Raw genomic sequence first — 20700 nt, 5'->3', positions numbered from 1 at the left:
GGGCTTGGCCCCTGGGAGATGGCATCCCCGATCTAGACCCAGTTGCTTATTAACAATACACATGTGGCATATGAATCTATGACTGTTTAACAGTCCCACAAGTGCATACTAACAGTTTAGCAAAATGCATGGAGGTTTTATTCAGAATCAAATTATAAAGTCAGCTATGAAGCAATGCAAGTCTTCATATTGTGGCAAGACCACCTGGAAGAATTTTACCTTTATGATTTCTATATAATCATATATCCATATATAACCATATATCCTAATGATGATTTTTATATATCCATGTATCCTAATGATGTTTGAATTGCTAAGGCTTCAGCAGAGCTAAAAGTGCTTAAATCTTAAAGATCCAAAAGTTGCCCTCTGCCCTATTTCTCTCTCTGCCCTGCTATTGTGCTTGAAGGAAACAATAAATCTGATGTGTTGGCATTTTTCTATAGGGAACCGTCTCCATATGGCTTCTCAGGCTCACGAGATGGGGCTGAGTTGGGGAACAGGAAAAAGCAGTCAGCCACAATGCAATGTTCTAAGCCGATAGCAGGTGGTGGGGGTTATTCAGGTTTCAATGGTCAAATAGGTTTCTTTTCCTCTTTATTGCTGAAAATTAGGGTAAAGGGCAAATTGACGCACCATCTGAGAAAAGCAGAAGTATTCTTTACATGGGCAGAGGAAGAGCTTGTACCCGCTCATTGGTTTGATTTTGCTGCAACATATGAATATGTCATGTTTTATGCTGTTTGTAATCAGGTATAAAAACCCAATGCACAGGGGCTTCGGGGCCCAGGCTTTGGAAAATATTCCACTGGGTCTTTATTGCTCAGCAATAAACTTTGCCTTCTTTTTCTCCACTGCTGCGTCTGTCGATTCTTGGACACATTTTGAGTGGGCAACAAGTATTCCTTATATACTTGCAGCAATATCACTGTCTTATCATTATAGTGTATATTTTGAGAACAAGTGAGGATTCTTTTATATTGGGAATCACAATCATACTTAATTTTGACTTGTTGTGGAAATGATAATGAGTAAGCAATATGAAAGCGGTGCTAGTAAACAAGAGACAAAAAGAACAGAAGGAAATAGTCAAACCTTTAAAGTCAATCATGTCATATGGCTTTGTACAGCAGACAGAAACAGCCTTACATAATCCCTAAGATGCAGACTGTTCTTGTTTACAAGCATAAGACAATCAAGTAGACTATACTGAGCAGTCTGAACAGAATGAAGAACCAGTTAATATACAAAACACAACCTCCCAAGAACTTCAAGGAGAACTGTTGAGAGTAAATACCACTACAAGTACAGAGATTTCCGAAGAAAGTGACAATGATATGGCATGACCAAAGAATTAACAAAAGGCACTGAAGGAACATGCTAGGAGATGGTTGCACCAAAAGAAGCAATTCAAGCTCATTGCTGCTTTAAAGAATTGGAAAACAAAGTAAATTATCTAGCGAAAACTCAGCATTACACACACAAAAATACCAGCTGTTCATGCTACTAGTGATTTCAGAGACAATAATGATGTAGACTTATGGACCACACTGAATAACAAGGAAATATTCTGTATTAAGAAAGGTCCATCAGAATGGCAGCCATATTGAGCACATCCAACAGGCAGGTTATTTTAGTTTATAAGTGAATTCAACCCCTGATGTTTCCCATGTTGGTCAGTTAACTATCATGGATGTTCTCGAAACCAACCTAAACAGAAGAGCAACAGTGTATAGGAGTATCGCTGGGATTTTTTTCATTTTTGGTAAATCTGCGAGCAACCAAGGAACAGATTCACAATGGCATTGAGTTCTTGAGTATCCAAAGGATGTTAACCTTAGTCTAGTCAATGAACTCTTCCACTTCCATCTGTACATAAAACAAGCTCACCCTGAAAAAGACAAATTCAGCCATCAATATATGAATCAAATAATATTCCAGGAGAAAATTCGGACAGATTTTTCAAATGGGGAAATGATGTTCAGATTGTTCCTGTGTTTAATGGTTACAAACTGTACTGGCAAAAGATCATTTTCTAGACTAAAAAGGATAAAGAATGATCTACGGTCAACAATGCTCCAAGATTGGTTGTCTGATCTAAGCATTCTCTTACTGATTATATTAATATAATTGATAAGTTTGCACTGAAAAGAGCTCAAAAGAATCTGTTCTGACTTTGTATACAATGTAAATTTCCCCTACGTGCTATGATTCCCCTACAAATATTCCCTGTGAATATCTTCATTAATTCCAAACTTTTGTAAACTTATAAAAGATTGTTTAGAAATTTATAATCCTTTTATCAGTGCTAAAATTTCTGCAATGTTCCACTTTCATTGAGTATATAAAGAAGAGGATAAAGTTTTGCTTCACATTATCAGATACTATTAGGTTTGGGCCTCCTAAGGTCTCCTAGCTCAGGGCTTCCAGTTGCTTTAATCCAGGCATGAATGCATGTTGCTATTCTTCCCATTTTACAGGTAGAAAACCGAGGCTGAAAGGTAGTGACATGCTTCACCTATGACAAGCATGTTTGGCATTCTTAGGCTCTTCCTAAGAGGCATGCCTGTTGGCAATTCTCCTCTCAAGAAGTGTGCCTTTCTAATGCAGGAGCCATGAAGGTACACTCAAGGCTTTTGAGAAATCAATTAAGATTTCTGTTACCTTCATCTTCATACCCTAGTCAACAACTAGTTTTATGGGAAACCACCAGGCCTCCCTCATTTGGCCCATGGGGCCATTTGGGACAACCCTCTCCCACCTGACACCATATATGACCTGGCTCAGCCAAAAGAGGCTTGCTTCACAAGCTCCATCCATTAGCTGCTTGTCAGGTCTTGCAGAGCTCTTTGAAAGGCACTTTGTGGGCTGTGCATTTGTGGGTCTGAGTTGAGATGTGAGTGGCCCATGGGGGAGGTCCATGATTGGCCCACCAACCAGATCCAATTTCCTACCCCTGTACAAGAGCCAGTGTGGTGTGGTGGTTAAGAGCGGTGGACTTGTAATATGGTGAACCGGGTTTGCATCCCCGCTCCTCCACATGCAGCTGCTGGGTGAACTTGGGCTAGTCACACTTCTCTGAAGTCTCTCAGCCTCACTCACCTCACAGAGTGTTTGTTGTGGGGGAGGAAGGGAAAAGGAGATTGTTAGCTGCTTTGAGACTCCTTAGGGTAGTGATAAAGCGGGATATCAAATCTTCTTCTTCTTCTTCAATGCTGGGCAGAGGCTGGTAGACAAATCCCTCCCTTAAGCTGCTGAGCATTGAGATTCATTCTGTGACCACTGTGGTTCCTCAGTCAAGAGCATCCCATACTCAGAAATTCCACGTCTCCATTCCTTTCCCAGGGAAAACCTGCTCTTTAGCTCTAAATCAGAGCAAACGTCAACCCGACGAAAACCCAAATTGCTGTTTGCTCTGATTGAGCACTAAAGAGAGGTTTTTCCTAGGGGGAAGCAGCAGGACAAGAGGAAGTATGGCTAAACCCTAACACTCAAGATGTGTGCTTTTTCATGTAGCTCTTCCCTCCCCCCCTATAGTTTTCTTTAGCCCAAGGGCAGCACTCCCTTGTGGACAACCTTCTGAGAAGTGAATGTCACTGATAGCGAGTGAGACCAGAGGTGAAAGTGAGGAGGCCAGAGGCAAAAGTTGGGGAAGCAAAGTTGGGGAAGTTCAGTAGGCTATATTCCAGAGGTTTCTTCAACTCCCTCGCCATCTCTCCATCCAGGAAAAATAAAAATAATTGAAGGACATGCTTCAGCCATGCAAGAGCACGCACAGAGGGTGCGGAACTACATGTTCTCCACCTTTGGGAGCAATTCCAGGACCCAATACTCCAGTAGTTTTTTTAACTCTCTGTGTGAAGTTATCTGACAGAAGTTCACAAAACCGGGAGAAGTGTGTTAGTGGTCTTGCCTCCCAAGGGGACGCCCTACCTTGCTTCTCTCCAGCCCACAAGTGGAAGGAAATTTCACCAAGAGTAGACTATAATTTGCCAAAAGGACATCTCAGAGGGGAGGGGAAAGGAACAGCAAGGAAGAAGCTTTAAAGTATTGTGTACTTGGTCAAGAAGATGGCTTAGCTCATCAAGTGCAATATAGCGGGGGATTATAGTCTTGTATCCAACTTCCTCTTCAATTAATATGGTTAACCTTTTTGTTTTATCTCCCGCCGAGATAAGTCAAGGGGAGGCCACTGAGTCAAGGGGAGGCCGCTAGGAAGGAATACTAAACATCTCAGACCAGCCAGCCTTTCAGTTCAAGAAGTGAAACTTGAATAAGCTATAGATGGATCATTTGGAGGGGCGTTCCCTCCCCCCTGCGCATACTGAGCGATATGCAAAGTTTAAAGTTCTACAAGTCCCTTTATCTCAGGTGTCAAACTAACCTCAGAGACAGATTTAGGGGAGCACAACTAGTTTGGTTGTACTGGGCGTGAAGCCTCAGGGGTGCTGCAGAGGGCACAGCAACTAGGATGTAGAGTGGATGTTGAAATTTTTAAATAAAAAGTTTTTATTTATACTTTTCAAATGTATACATTCCACTAACTTTACTATCATTTTAACATTTCAAAGTTTGACTTCCTTCCCCCTCTTTCTGCGGTTCCTTAAATTTATTTTTAAATATCTTCTGCATATCCAAATTCATTTAATTTGCTCATTTAATTGTCTGCTTTAAATATAAACTCTTATGAAACTGCGGGTTATTACAATAATCCTGCCAATGTTCTTACCTGTTTGCAATTTATCTGTAAATATTCAATAAACAATATCTATTCTTTAATTTTAAAAAATGTTATCTTGATTTCTTACTCTTCTGGTAAGTTTCGCCATTTCTGCATATTCCGTAAGTTTTTGTATCCATTCTTCCTTTGCTAGGACTTCTGCTTCTTTCCATTTTCAGGCGCGTAGCATTCTTGCTGCTGTAGTAGCATACATGAATAAATTTCTATACAATGTAGGTAGTTTGATCCCTATAATACCCAAAAGAAAAGCTTCTGTTGTTATTTTTTTACAAACGTTATTTTGAACATCCTTTTCAATTCATTGTATATCATTTCCCAGTAAGCTTTAACTTGACCAGAATGCTAAATATGATAAAATATGATAAATATGATAAATATAACCTTTCTCTTTACATTTCCAACACTTGTTTGATTTAGATTTATACATTTTTGTCAGTTTACTTGGTGTTAGAGATCAACGATATATCATTTTCATATAATTTTCTCTTAAACCATAACGTGCTGTAAATTTTATATCCACTGAGCTTTTGAAATTTGAGATGACAATATCCACTACTGTCATTAGGAATAGTGGAATGGTAATCGAAAAGGTATTGATTTGCACCAGCTCCTGAGTTGACAAATTTCTCCTGGATCTGTGTGTGTGTCAGGGAGCTGGGGAAGGAGTTGTTCCCTCTAGATCTAAGTTTTCCACTGTTTCTCCCCCAGCACACCCCCAATATACCCAGTTGCTAGAGAACACAAGTGCAAAGGGTTGTTGTTCTCATTGGGGCATTTAGTTGGGCACTGTGAGAACAGGATGTTGGACTGGATGTGCCATTGAGCTGATCCAGAAGGCTGTTCTTAAATTCCTGGAATTTATTTTTATTTTTTAAAAAATATTTTTATTGATTTGATAAGAAGTGCAAATATAACAAAATGAAAGAAAGCAAAGAATCAAAATGTAAACCACAAAGCCTCGCAGTCTGGAAGGGCAGGAGGTACAGCACATCTCCAAAGGAATAATAAAGTATTGACTCATACAAGGATTCCCTTTACAAATATCAAAGATAGGTAAAAATGAAAGTAGTCTCCACCTGTAAGCTCCATCGTTATTGACAATAAAAGCTCTATAAAGTCTTAGATGAGCCAGGCGTTTGCACAGACTTGTAATGCTGGGCAACTGTGTGCCACAATATCCATCCAATAAATAAAAATCATCTTGTATAGCAAAAAAAAATTAAGAAAATGGGTCATTTGAGCTTAGCCCTTAAAATACACTCAGTTTATAAGAGATCTTTTCAAGGAGGGCAATTTTTGCAAGCCCTATTCTACTTTGTTAAATACAGATTTTTTAATTTTTATTTTCTGTCGCAGTGTTGCTGTTTTAAGCTTTCTATGCAGACTTATTGCAAGTTGTCAATGTATCGTCAGACAGGAAGGTTCTAAAAATCCTGAGAATGAATGGATAAAATCATATTAGGTGTCCTAGGCAGATACATACTTATGTACAAAGGGAAGGGAGGCACGGCAAAGTGAGATCAAAAGACTCCACAGTGTACAGACAGTAGCAGGAAACTCCCGTTGCTTTGCAGAGCAGAAATGAATAGAAGATCCAGTTAGAATGGGCAGCCCATTCCCAACCAGCCATTGGTGATAAATTAGAATAGCATGATTGAAAATGATAAACACCTAAAGTAGGGCAATTGTTTGTTTGTAGTGAGACAACCACCCCCCAGTTTATGTTGGCTTCTGTCTGCATCTTATTGAATTTCAGTTCAGCATCAGTTTCACGCTGGAGCCTCTCTCTGAAACATTGTTGTTCAAATATGGTGGCCTTAAGATCTGTGACTAAATGTTCCTCACTGCTGATTCCCAGTTAATGACCAACTCTTTTGTCTTCCCCTTTTGTGGTGAGGCAGATCCCCAAACCAGCTGCTTCTTCCTCATGGATTTCCAGAACATGTCCTCGTATGATGACAGCTATGATAACCAAACCCTCAATGGGTCCAGCCCAGGACAGGAGCCCCCTCAGTATAATTTCTATGCCATGCTCCTCACTCTCCTCATCTTCGTCATTGTCTTTGGAAATGTGCTGGTGTGCATGGCTGTGTCGAGGGAGAAGGCTCTTCAGACGACCACCAACTACCTGATTGTCAGCCTCGCCGTGGCAGACCTGCTCGTGGCTACTCTGGTGATGCCATGGGGGGTCTACTTGGAGGTAGGAAGACTCTAGAAATAGTCTATTGCAACTTGTCCTGGTTAAGAAGCCTTGAAGCTCATCCATTTAGGATCAGGAAGAAATGACCCAAACACTTGGGAAGTGTTCAGATGTGGGGAATATTGTGTTCATTTTTCTGATTGTAATGCTACTGCTTCTGTCCCATTTTCTGAGGTTCCTTTCACACAGCAGAACCTGTTGAATTATGGAACTGTGGCTGTTTGATCAATATACTGGCATCCCACAATAAATTCCATTCACACCAGTGGGCACGGTATAACACAACAGCAAATGTTATTAGACAATGTTGCTACTCCCCCACCCTTTCCACACATGCGTGCTTCTATTTTACTATGTTTCCCCCATGAAAATGGCGGAAAATGACTGTATGTCAGTATAACACCCTAAATTTTGTAACTTTACTTCCATAATATTCTGGGTCAATGGGGTTGCAAACAGATTGTTTTGGAACCCATTACCACAGAAGGGAGCACTAAACTCCCATTAGATTCTGCTAGAAGTGGGTTTTATGTCATGCAAAAGCTCAAATATACTGTAAAATGAAAATTAACAGAGCGAAACTGAATTAACTACTGTGCGAATGCGGCCTAAGAAAGGGAGGGTTAGTAACTTTTTCCACCTGCTTTTCACAGTGGACCATTCCAACCAGACACTCCCAGACTTGACTGAAAATCAGAACCCAATCAGATTATGCACTTTTCTTGCTTTTGTGATGCTGTTTCAGTGTGGAAAATGTACGCATCTTATGTAAAAGATCCATGCAAAATGAGTATTTTATAGGCAAATGCATTGAAAATAATTGGAAAGAAAGACCAGACAGTGAGGCCTAGAAGGTTGCATTTGGCTCCTGGGCTGTAATGACATGTATATCCTGGAGCAGGAATTTTGGCTCAGGGCATTGCACTCTTTAATGCATGCAGTGTTCAAAGGGCCAGCTGTGGTACTGTACAGATTCCACTTTAAAAATCCTTCCTTCCATGTCTTACACCCTGCTAAACTCCCACCTGCCCAAGAACATTGCACAAGATTTTAGCACTCCCGCTTACTTAACACTTCAACTTAAAGACTGCCAAGCTGAGGAAAGACCTGTCCATTTCAAACATGCCCCCCCTTCCTGTCACTCTTCCAACTCATTAGGATGTTGATCTGTCTGTGGGGTTCCGGTGGGGAGGAACTAGGCAAGCCCTTGAGTTAGTTAAATCCTGGTTGGCTCAAAAAGCAGGGGGCCCAATATTCTAGCAAGCACCATCAAGTCTTCCAGGAAATCTACCATTCTGTAGCTGTTATTTTGCACACTCATTTCCCCAGTGGATGAATGGATGAATGAAATCTTTATTGCCAAAAGCTTTAAGACAGGCACCCCCAACCTTCGGCCCTCCAGATGTTTTGGACTACAAGTCCCATCATCCCTGACCACTGGTCCTGTTAGCTAGGTATCATGGGAGTTGTAGGCCAAAACATCTGGAGGGCCGCAGGTTGGTGGTGCCTGCTATAAGCCATCACAGTTGGTCACAATGCGTAGAATGCAAATAATTGATTTGAAACTGAACAACAACAGCAGCAAAGCAAACATACAAAAATGCGAAAAATCACACCTGCATAAGTTAAGAACTCCACATCTCACACTCCCCCTTATGCTACTTGTCTTGGCGCCTAGCTCTCAATTTACTTGCAGCCAAGGCAAGTTTTGCAACCAGTGCAATAATAAATATGTTATTGCCAGCCTGCTAAATAGAGAATTGCTCAAGGGGAGGTCAGTTGGAAAGAGAGCAAAGGATGTAATTGAGGAATTTTTGTCTAGGGGACGTACATAAGGGGCATCGTAACGAATAGCGTTGAATGTCCTCCATGTCTCCCAACTCACAGATGCAGTCTTAGATACACAGGGGTTTTATTGAATCTTCCCATTTGATATGCGGAGGGGATACACTGAAGACACAAAGCTGTAAATGCTTTTCTAAGGGGTGCCAGCATGAGATTAATGAAGTATTGCTCCAGTTCAAAAGATGTTTTATATATTGGATACCAGGATGAGTATGCCATCTGGGAAAGTGAGTGAAGGTCCCTCCATTTAGAGTCCAAATAATTTTTTTCTTTGATGAGTTGTTTGACTCTGTTAGAGGCAAAATTTGGCAGGGAATCCACATTAATCCCATAATAATGGAGAATCTTACGGATTCCCCAGTGGATGTTATTCACCTGTTGGCTGGACATACATTTAAGTGTCATTACAGTACAAGAATGCCTCTCCTGCTCTTACTTCTGTGCTCCATTCCAAAGTAAACAAAAAAATATATATCAATGGGGCTTGTTTCATATATCTATATCTATCTCTGTGGCAATGCTTGCCACACTTTTCAAGAGCAAGTACAGGCAACAACAGACCCAGACTCCCTCTGTATGATCCTCAACCTGCTTTCAAATGGAATATCAGTTTATCCCTTCCAAGAGAATAAAAATAAATAATGACTGATTGTTTATCAAACAATAGACAGTGTCATTTGGATTTTGATGGTTTTGCCTTGTTCTGATTGAAATATTGTGTGCATATTTTTAATGTGACGCATGAAACTCATTTGTACAAATGCACTGTAAGAAAAGTGTTCCCAACAAGTTTTTGACTCCCCAGAAATCAAATTCCACTGAAACATACAACTTTTGCCCATTTCTAAAACTGTGTTTACCAAACAATATTTGCATGGGTGTGTTCTTTCCCCTTTGGAGTGTATGTGATTGGTGGGGGGGGGTAGATTTTTAAATACACTTAAAAAAACACCACAATTCTAAAACCATTTTGGACACATGGTGTTTGGGTTTTGCATTTCCTACATCTCCAGATCAAAAACATCCCTGTTGTTGAGTGCTCCACATGAGAGTCAAAACATTTTTTTGGTGCCTTGTCTATCACCTGTACCCAAAATGCTTTGCTGCTAAAAAGGATGCTGTTGCAAATGCAAATTGTCCCCAGAAGGCCTCTCTGCCATGCAGCTATAAGACATAATGGGGGGGGGAATGCAACCTTTTCTATTTTGCTATGAACCACTCATAAGGTTTCACTATGAAGTGATTTAATTAATAAATAAAACATCCCAGAGACAGTGTCATTCTGGGTGTCAGATGCCAGGGGCAGGGCATCTACTGGCCTGATGTGACAGATCTCTTCTTAAGCTGCGTTCCACAACCACCACAAAGAGTTCACTCCCCACCAGCATTGTGTGTAACACTTCATTAGTTTGTCTTCTAATTCCTTCTGAAGTCTCACATCCTCTCCCTTAAAGTGAATGATGCTGAGAGACATTGATGTAGATTCCAAGAATTACAGAGGCCAGGGAGAGCTGAGGGGCAGGTGGGGAGGAGTCTGTTGGCAGCTTGCTGGATGTATATTCAGGAGCATGTTGTCTGTTTCCAAATTCCCCCCGGCTGATAGGATCAGTGCTGATCTCTCCGGACAGGCAGGTCTAGATTTTTACATTCAGACAAGCTAGACTGCAACAGCCAAAAGCGGCAAGCGATGAACATCTGGAAACCTGATCAAAGGTGTGATTTGTGCAGGAGAGAGAAAAGGAAGGAGAGAGCGCTTATGTGGTTATGCTGGAACTGTCTTGCTCTGGGCATTTGAGAAATAAATTGATTGATTGAAGAGATTGCACCAAAGAAGCTCAGATGCAGCCCATGCCAGCATTGTTTCTGCGCTTCTTGAATTATTCCATAACAAAACTGTCTCTAAGTTCCTCTAGGGCAGCCGGCTCCCAACCTGGTGCCTTCCAGATGCTTGGATTACAATTCTCATCATCACCACCCAGCACGATCAGGTTGACTGGAGTTGATGGGAATCATAGCCCAAAACATAAGGAGAGTGTGAGGCTAGGGGAGGCTGTTGTAAAGGCCATCTGGCTGGAAAATGGAATAGGTATACCTGGATAAACAAGTGTCTCCAGGGAATCAGCTATACAGCTGAAAATAGAACATTTCAAGTGTGTTGTAAAGTGCAATATACAAATGTGACACTAGATGGCGATGGTGAGCTATGGCGAATTCAATATATTTTTCAAAGTGTTTTTTAAAACAAACATTTTCACGGTTTTTTTTAATATTTGTGTAGATTCCACCCAAGTCTTCATTATTGTTGTACAGAGTCTTGGACTTTCCCATCCTTGACACCAATGCTGTTTTCTTCTCAGGTGGTTGGTGAGTGGCGTTTCAGCCGCATCCACTGTGACATCTTCGTCACCCTGGACGTTATGATGTGCACAGCTAGCATCCTCAACCTTTGCGCCATCAGCATCGACAGGTAGAGAATCCATCTCTGATTTCCTTCCCAGCTTGCAAGGGATTGCGTGCTCATTCCAGCATAGCACCACGAATCCTTGCTATCTCTGGACCTGAACTTTCCTCTGCCATCCTTCCCCTCCTTGTTTGTTTTTCAGCAGTGCAGGTGAGCTCCAATGCCACACTGAGTTCCCACTCTTGTGTCTCCCTTCCAAACAGGTATACTGCCGTGGCAATGCCAATGCTTTATAACACACGCTACAGCTCCAAGCGCAGAGTCACTGTCATGATCGCCGTGGTCTGGGTCCTCTCCTTTGCCGTCTCCTGCCCACTGCTTTTTGGGCTGAACAACACAAGTAAGCATGATAATATAAAATAGGGGGTGCATACTGTGCTGGGTTCAAGTCTGGGGGGGGGGTAGGCTGTAAACTGAGCCAGCATTCTCTCTGTGTGTCCTGGTCACAACACAGCCTTCCTCTTCTTGTAACCCCAAAGGGTAGTTTGTGCAGAAAGCAAGCAAATGCACCAGTGGCGTAGCATGGGTTGTCAGCACCCGGGGCAAGGCAAGTAATTTGCGCCCCCTAACCCGTGGATTTTAGTAGGGGCAGAGAGCTGCAAGTGCACCCCCCCCAGATGTTGCACCCGGTGCGGCTGGGCCCCCCTGCACCCCCCACGCTACGCCACTGAAATGCACACATGTGCACACACAAGAAAGAGTAAAATAGGCCTACTTTCAGCACAGCAATTGGGAAGAACAGCCTTTACTAACAGTGCTGGCAGAGGGTGATGGGCGTTGTAGTCCAATAACAATTGGAGTGCACCATTATGTCAAAAGCTGGTGTAGATACTCTTTATTCTCCTGCCCCAATTATAATTCAATGTTATTTTTATGAATCCGCAATGGCTCATTCAGAAAGACTGGCAAAGGCCCATCTAGAAAATAGCCCAGTGTGTGTCTCTTGGTCACGCTGTATTTCTGCCACAGCAACATCTGATCTCCTGAAGGGGTGCAAACTTCCACCAGTCACTGTCATGGACTGGCTGGATACAGAGGTGTGGTGGGAGGCAGCAGCTGGGTAACACTGAGGGAAGAAGGCCCAGAGTTGGGGAGATGATAATGAGTGGTCAGTGGAAGAAGACTGGAGGAGGTGTTGGAAATTGCAGAGGTAACAGGGTTTAGTGAGCAGGAAGAGGCTATGGCAGAGAGCAGTCCAGAATCAGAAGCAGAAGCAGAGACTGGAGTGGAGGAGGACCCCAGAGAAAGATATAAAGCAGGCTGCTGAAGAAGCCTGGGTTTTTTCCCCTTCCTGCTGTGACCAGCTCCCCTCCCTGCTGGTCACCCAGAACCTGCAGCAGTATGACACGAGTAAAGCAGAAACAGGCAAAACAAAGGAGCCTCAGACTGCTTGGGAAGTAACCAAGGGAGGAGGAGACTTAGAGAGCTGTGAGAAGGTGGGGGTCTTCAGTCCTTGCAACTGCCTCACTGGGGCAAGACATGCTGGGAAGAGTTGCTGTGCTCACTAGGCCTGAGCTATTTTGTTTCTTTGAATAAAGAGTTAACTTCACTGACACTTGGGGAGTTATTGCTGACTGGCTCCCGGCTCCTGCCTTGCCATTCACTCTCCTCCTCCTCCCCTTGTCTCTTAAATAACTTTATGGAACTGCAAGTCAGAAAGACTAGCAAGGCTGGGAGACAGCATGCCACCCCCTTGAAATTAGCAGTGTCTTGGGACGGGGCTGCTCTCCCATGGAACAGTGTCATGTATGTGAAGCTAGATAGATTCCATAACAGTCATGCAGTCTCCACTGCTGAAAATCTCAAGCTTGCATTGGAGTTTATTGCATTGGGACCAAGTGTGATGAGGTTCTCCCCCAGAAATCTTTTGCACCTTCTTGTAGTAGCACAAACTCACATGCAAGCTGGCAGTAGCTCCTAATGGCTGGGACAACGCTCCTGCAATCTCTTGTGTCTTCCAGAGAAGAATGAGTGTTTCATTGCCAATCCTGCCTTTGTTGTGTATTCCTCTATCGTCTCCTTCTACGTCCCCTTCATTGTCACCCTGCTGGTGTACGTGCAGATATACATAGTGCTGCGGAAACGCAGGAAGCGGGTCAACACCAAGCGCATCGCCGCCACCAACGTGGGCCTGGACCCTGACACCGAGGCCCCACTGAAGGTAATCAGAACCCAAGCAACACCCACACACCAATCTCCATCTCCTCTTTCCTCCCTGATCCTTATTTATCCCCAAGGATTTCCCATCTCCTCCTTTTCCTTCCCCAATCTTTGCTGTTCGGCGTAAGTGGACCTGAGATGGCTGTTTGGTTCTCTGACTCAGGTAGGGCTCCTAGGCAAAAGCAGAAGAGGCATCAGTCCTCAGCTGCCGTCCTGGTTTCTGACATCGCTATCCCATTGCATAGTTCAGCTATGGAGCTCACCTTCCGTAGGAGATGGCAATGGCTACCAACTTGGATGGCTTTAAAGGAGGATTGGACAAATTCATGGAGGAGAAGGCTATCCATGGCTGCTAGTCATGGTGGCCATGATGTACTGCCATGGTTAGAGGCAGCAATGTTCCTCAATACCAGTTGCTGGAAACCACCGAAGGCAAGAGTGCGCTTGGGCTTGGGTCCTGCTTGAGAGTTCCCCACAAGCATCAGTTTGGCCACTGTGAGAAGAGAATGCTGGACTATAGATGGGTGATTGGCCTGATCCAGCAGGCTCTTCTTATATTATTGAACCCCCAATAAAGGGGGACTTCATCTTCCTACCAGGATTGACCGTCCTTGCCCTTAATAGGCACACCAGGAGTTGAGGCAACAGTTAAAAGCATGTTGCTAGTGACACTGTGGAGAGCAGTTCATCCTACATACCTCCAAAAAACAAAACAAAACAAAAACCTGGAGGCATCCCATCCTGCACCATTTAGTGACAACTTCCATAACAATAGCTGAACAGGTGCAAGCTTGAGATCAAAGTGGAAAATATGACCAGGGGCTATACAGATTGTGACCCTCAAAGCTTCTCAACCCATGCATTCAGGCTCCCAATAAATGTTCTAGTTTTGCTGCCTGTCCAAATGATGGAAAGTATAGAGTTTATCAAGCACCTGGGAAGCCACAGTATATGACTGTGGGCCTATCTGTGTTTATTTTTTTTGAAGAGGGGTATTCACAAGAATTGCAGGCGTAACAACTTAGGAATAACCTTGCTAGATCAGGCCCAAGGGGCCCCATCTTGTCCAGCATCCTGTTCTCTCACAGTGGCCAATCAGATGGCTCTGGAAAGCAGAAGAGCCTTCTCCCTACTTGTGATTCGCAACAGTTCATATTCAGAGGCATACTGCCTCTGGCATGAAGGCAGGACCATCATGGCTAGTAGCCTTCTCCTCCGTGAATTTGCCAGATCCTCTTTTAAAGCCCTCCAAATTGGTGGCCATCCCTGACTCTTGTGGAAGCAAATTCCACAATGCACCCAAGTACTTTGCTTTGTTCAATCCTGAATTTTTCAACATTCAGCTTCACTGGATGGCTCTGAGTTCTAGTATTATGAGAAAGAGAGAGAAAACATCTCTCTGTCCACTTTCCCCACACCACACATAATAGTATACGACTCTATCATTTCCCACCACCAGAACTGGCCCAAGACATTTTGGCACCTGAGGTGAACCACAAAATGGCATCCTCCTCTCCTCCAGGGAAGAAGAGGTGAAAATGAAGTTCTTCATCAGGAACAAGGTGGAATAAAGATCTACATTGGAATCTGCTGCCCACCTGAGGCAGTTATCACCACCCCTTACCCTTTCTCTAAACAGGAGGTGCTCCCTTGATAGTTTTGATTGGAGTGATTCCCCTGTAAGGAAAGGCTACAGAAGTAATATAGAAAACTTTTTGAAATACATCTCTTACTTAGTTTTTCACCCACCTGCTTCACCCAGGATGAGCTACAGATTTTGCCAAGCTGATCCCTGTTTGTTCAGGGAGACACACACAGTCAGGGCCCTCACATCTATATTCTCCAATCCTGTCTTCTGAATTTCAAATCCATCTCTCTAGCTCACAGGCCAGACTTATCTCTTCTTACACTCCCTGTTTGTCCTTCCTTGCTTCCCCTCCCTTCCTTGCACTCCCTCCCTCCCCACCCATAGAGCAAATGCACTCATCTAGAAGACGTCAGGCTCTGCACACTCATCATGAAGACCAATGGGAGCTTCCAGCTTCACAAACGGAGAGTGGTGAGTTGTACTACAAGCAACAGCAGGCTTCAGGCTTGCAGGATCTCTTTCATTTCTTAGAGTCCCTCCAACTGGAGCCAGGAACCCAGCTCCAGGGAAACAGACATACACTTAGTGAGGATTTCTCTGAGCACTTGCTCTGCTCAGGAAACCTCAGTCCCCCCCCCCCTTCCCCAGAGAAAGTCCACCCCGGGATTTCTCCCAAGCTTTCTCCATTTCAGCAAGTCCACTCCACGCAGGCTCCAGGTTTTGTACAGAGGGCAAAACACTCTCCCAGAGTCCAGCTCCCTGGTGAGTCTGCCTCCGCACCACCATAAACTGCTGCTGTGCTCCTCTTCCTCATCACATGTACTTCTGAAAATGTAGGCAAGGATGTCTCCTGCTCCTCCTCCTCACCACCATAAAGGTTAAAGGTAAAGGGACCCCTGACCATTAGGTCCAGTCGTGGCCGACTCTGGGGTTGTGGCGCTCATCTCGCTTTATTGGCCGAGGGAGCCGGCGTACAGCTTCCGGGTCATGTGGCCAGCATGACTAAGCCGCTTCTGGTGAACCAGAGCAGCGCACAGAAATGCCGTTTACCTTCCCGTCGGAGCGGTACCTATTGATCTACTTGCACTTTGACGTGCTTTTGAACCGTTAGGTTGGCAGGAGTAGGGACCGAGCAACGAGAGCTCACCCCGTCACGGGAATTCGAACCGCCAACCTTCTGATCGGCAAGTCCTAGGCTCTGTGGTTTAACCCACAGTGCCACCCATGTCCCTCATCACCACCAGAGCCTGAGCCAAATTAACTGCTGGATGAACAAGTTAGTGGGCTGCAGTGCTGAAGAGGAGGAGCAAGTTCAGGGAGCACTCTTGTCAGTGGGGCTCACTGGTGTAATGCTTGTTCCTGGCAGATGCCCAATAATGCCATCCTTTGGTGCCAGCCCTGAACCTGATTTAAAATGGGGAAATGCCTGATGTTGTTGCTACTGGTTACCTGTATAGCATTAGACAGCTCAGGACCCCAGTATCTCAAGGACCACCGTTGCTCACATGAAGTGACCTGAACCCCGCAACCATCATCTGAGGCACTTCTTTGTGTGCCCTGTCCCTGTTCAGAGAGTGGCAAGAAGAGTTCATGTCTTTTTAGTGGTGGCCCCAACTTGTGGAATGCTCTCTCCGAGGAGGCATGCCTGGCACCATCTTCATCTCCTTTTAGGTGCCAGGCAAATACTTTTTTTCTTTATCAGCATTTTGGCCCTTAATTCGGGCTAGCACTGTGGCATATTTCAGTGGGGTAGGATCTGTAAGTCCTGCCCTATATTTACACGGCTGTGTTTTTGTATTTTTATTATCTTTTCTGACTTGGCCTTAATGTTACTTTCTAAGAAAAGCAAGTAACAAATATAAATCACATGAGGCTACAGCTCCTACTCAATCCGCTCGCCAGCCCCTTTACCAACCCTCTCCCCACACACCTGGCCAGCTCCTCCTCCCTCTACACCTGACCAAACTCCCTTCCCTTTACACCTCACCCATCCTTTTGCCCATCCCTTCACAGCTCGCCCCAACCTCTTTTAAAGGAGGCTATCTATCCACATAACAGTTTGAACAATTAATACATCAGTTCATTTGGCATGGACAGATAACATATTTTCATATTCCAGAATGAAAATGTATCATCTTAGAAATAGATTGTGCATTAAATCGGAGCCACTTGGGTGTTGAGTGTCTGGGAGAACAGGATTCAAATCCCCTCTCAGCCACGAAGATCACTGCGTGTCTTTGGGCCAGTCATTGTCTCTGTGTCTAACCTACCTCACAGGGTTGTTGTGAGGGGGGTAGAGAACCCTGTATCCTGGAAGAAATGTGATATATAAATGTAGTGAAGAAAATAATAATAATAATAATAATAATAATAATAATAATAATAATAATGACATATCAATAGTATATGGAAGCCATGAATTGGATTACAAATGCAATTGTTAAAATCTGGAATTAAAAAATTGAATGTGCTGAATGGGGTCAAAATGCACTTTCCCCCTCCCCAATATTTTGCCTGGGATGGCACGAGCACCAGAGCTACAGATACAATCCTGGCTCCGTCAAGCCCTGCTGCTGCCAACCAGAGCTTAGAATTGCATCCTACACCGTTCCCCCCCCCCTTGAGTCACTCTTTGAACGAAGTAATTTAGGTAGGTTTTCTTAAATCCTTTTTGTAAAAAAATAATTAAAAACGGGGGCAAATCTGATCTTTGTCCAGGATGCAGTAAATCACATGGAAGAGATGGAGATGGCAACCAGCACCAGCCCTGCAGAGAAAACCAAACACAAGCCACCTGTGCCAACTAACGACGAAGTGGCCATGCCAGGTGCTTCCAACCTCTGTGCCAATTCCACTCTGCGGTCGCCCACGGATGGCCCACCAAAAGTAGAGAAGAATGGGCATACGATGGATAACCCCAAAGCAGCCAAGATATTTGAGATCCAAACAATGCCCAATGGCAAGACGAGGACCTCACTCAAGACGATGAGCAGGAGGAAGTTTTCGCAGCAGAAGGAAAAGAAAGCCACGCAGATGCTGGCCATAGTGCTTGGTAAGGGTTCCATGTCACTTCCACCTCCAGTTTACAGAAGTTCTCCATCCATCCAAGAACCACCTTCCACTGAGTTTGATAGTAAATTGGAGGCTTCTGGTGCCTTTGTTCTATGTATTTATATCAATCGCTATAAACCACTGTTTGCATGCTTAAAGTTCCTAATGTGGGTATTTATAAAAAAAATCATTAAAGTAATAAAGTAGATATAATTAAAATAATAATAATAATTTCTGCAGCAGCCTCTGTCAACCTGATACCCTCCATTGAATATAAGGCGATCAATGGTTATTTTACTGTCTGAGGCAGTTGCTTACTAGGAATCATAAAAGAGAAGGGCAAATGATGCAGGAATTTCTTGTTGAAATTTGCTGAACAACAATTCCCATCAAATCCAGCTAGAGCTGATGAGAGTTTCACCAACAACATCCAGAGAGCACCAGGTTGGCCAAGGCTGATACCAACATAATACATGTTGTTGGGTGACAGTTCCCATCAGCTGCAGCCAACATGGTCAATCATCAGAGATGATAGGAGTTATAGAGTCCAACCATATCTGAAGGGCCACAGGTTACCCATCCCTGCATTACCATGTGAGGAATTAAATTATAACAACTGCAGCTGCCAAAATAAAGAGGGAAATCTAACACCAAAGATGCAGTAGAAATTGAAAGAGGGCAGAGGTACTTTGGAAAGGTCTTTGACAAAAGTAGCCTCTTGATTGTGGGGCTCAAAACACACTTTATGCAGGGAAAAACAACCATACTGTTGTACCTTGGAAGTCGAACAGAATCCATTCTAGAAGTCCATTTGACTTCCAAAACATTCAAAATCCAAAGCGCAGCTTCTGATTGGCTGCAGAAAGTTCCTGCAGCCAATCAGAAGCCATAGAAGCCCTGTCGGAAGTTTGGCTTCCAAAAATAGTTTGCAATCCGGAACAGTCACTTCCAGGGTTTGCGACATTCGGGAGCCAAAACATTGGAGAACTAAGCTGTTTGAAAACCAAGGTACGACTGCATAAAGGTAAAGGTAAAGGGACCCCTGACCATTAGGTCCAGTCGTGACCAACTCTGGGGTTGTGGCGCTCATCTCACTTTATTGGCCGAGGGAGCCGGCGTACAGCTTCCGGGTCATGTGGCCAGCATGACTAAGCCGCTTCTGGAGAACCAGAGCAGTGCACGGAAACGCCGTTTACCTTCCCACCAGAGCGGTACCTATTTATCTACTTGCACTTTGACATGCTTTTGAACTGCTAGGTTGGCAGGAGCAGAGACCAAGCAATGGGAGCTCACCCAGTCGCGGGGATTCGAACCACTGACCTTCTGATCGGCAAGTCCTAGGCTCTGTGGTTTAACCCACAGCGCCACCCGCATATCGTGCTGCAAATGGCAAGGAATATCATTTGCTTCTCTGACATTCCCCACATCTGGTGGTAGCACATTGCATAAGTTAACTGCATTCTGTTGTGAAAAAGTACTGGCTGGTCGCTGCAATGCTAACCTGGCTCCTTTCATTTGTCCTCCTGCAGGCGTCTTCATCATCTGTTGGCTCCCATTCTTCATCACCCACATCCTGAACATGCACTGCAACTGTGGCATCCCCCCGGCCCTGTACAATGCCTTCACGTGGCTTGGCTATGTCAACAGTGCTGTCAACCCCATTATCTACACCACCTTCAATATTGAGTTCCGGAAGGCCTTTATAAAGATCCTTCACTGCTAACTCTCCTGAGGACCAGGTGCATGATTAGCATGGTCCTAATGGGGACCGTGAAGACACCATGTGTTCTGCCTGGACAACGAAGCACACCGTGTTATGGGTGTCCTGCCTACATACATTTGTCAGCTGGGTCAAAACCACTGTAACGGTTGAAGGTTGTCTCATTCATGACCAAGGTGGCATTCAGACTCTGGGAGACTGATGGAGAAGAGTTCATTTCAACTGCAACCTTTGCACTGTGCTAGAAACAACAGCAGTTAGGGAAAATGCCCCAAGTAACACTTGTGGTCTTCAGTGCATTCATCACAGTGATTAGCCGAGCCTAACAGTCGAATGCATTGACTTGCTCGTGTGTAGCTCTGATGGATACATTTCTCACCAAAGACACCACCATCCTGTCTGCTTTGCAATAGGAGAACCTCTCTCTGCCACTGCTTCCCAAACCAGCCAGGACTTCTTAGGATTGTGTCTGTCCATTGGCCTTGCCTTCAGACTTCAAGGTCTGGTTGGGCAGGCTGCATAAAGGCGTTCAGTAGCCTCAAAACACTGTTGCCGGGAGGAGAATGTAAGAAAATTGAACCTCAGTGTGGAGGACACTGTATAACAATGATGTTTGTGTGTATATATATATATATATATAATTGAATGAACTGAGCAGAAGCCCAAGCCAAAAAAATAAGAATAATAAATTAAAATATACAAAATCTTGTCTTGCATGGTATGCATTGTAATTCGTGTCTGCCCATGATGCTCAGAAACAATAGCCATCTCCACCAGCATCCACCCCACCGGCATTCCTTGCCTTCTCCAGCATCTTCTCTGATTACATGCCATTGTCCAGAAGGGAATCCAATGGAGCTGGGGATGAAAGAGAACTAACAGGCAAGGAGGGGTGGGTGGAAGACAAGGAAGGGCTGTAGCTCGGTGGCACAGT

At 44.1% G+C, this 20700-nt stretch overlaps 1 protein-coding gene across 2 annotated transcripts in view; it reads left to right on the top strand.

The window, feature by feature from the left end:
* Positions 1–20475, top strand: part of DRD2 (dopamine receptor D2) — a 74670-nt gene extending 54195 nt beyond the window's left edge. The window contains exons 2-8 of one of the 2 annotated variants that reach the window (XM_053367225.1): positions 6643–6941; positions 11144–11253; positions 11451–11587; positions 13209–13408; positions 15380–15466; positions 17714–18047; positions 19576–20475. In XM_053367225.1, coding sequence (XP_053223200.1) covers positions 6669–6941; positions 11144–11253; positions 11451–11587; positions 13209–13408; positions 15380–15466; positions 17714–18047; positions 19576–19769 — 1335 coding nt within the window. In that variant the 5' untranslated portion in view covers positions 6643–6668 and the 3' untranslated portion in view covers positions 19770–20475. The remainder of the gene's footprint in view (positions 1–6642; positions 6942–11143; positions 11254–11450; positions 11588–13208; positions 13409–15379; positions 15467–17713; positions 18048–19575) is intronic. The other variant, XM_053367226.1, reaches the window with a different exon arrangement.
* Positions 20476–20700: the final 225 nt, after the last annotated feature.

This window comes from Podarcis raffonei, chromosome 15 (assembly GCF_027172205.1).
Source record: "Podarcis raffonei isolate rPodRaf1 chromosome 15, rPodRaf1.pri, whole genome shotgun sequence".
Taxonomy (NCBI): Eukaryota; Metazoa; Chordata; class Lepidosauria; order Squamata; family Lacertidae; genus Podarcis; species Podarcis raffonei.
Note: the sequence above shows the minus strand (reverse complement) of the source record. Positions and strands in the feature narration are given on the sequence as shown.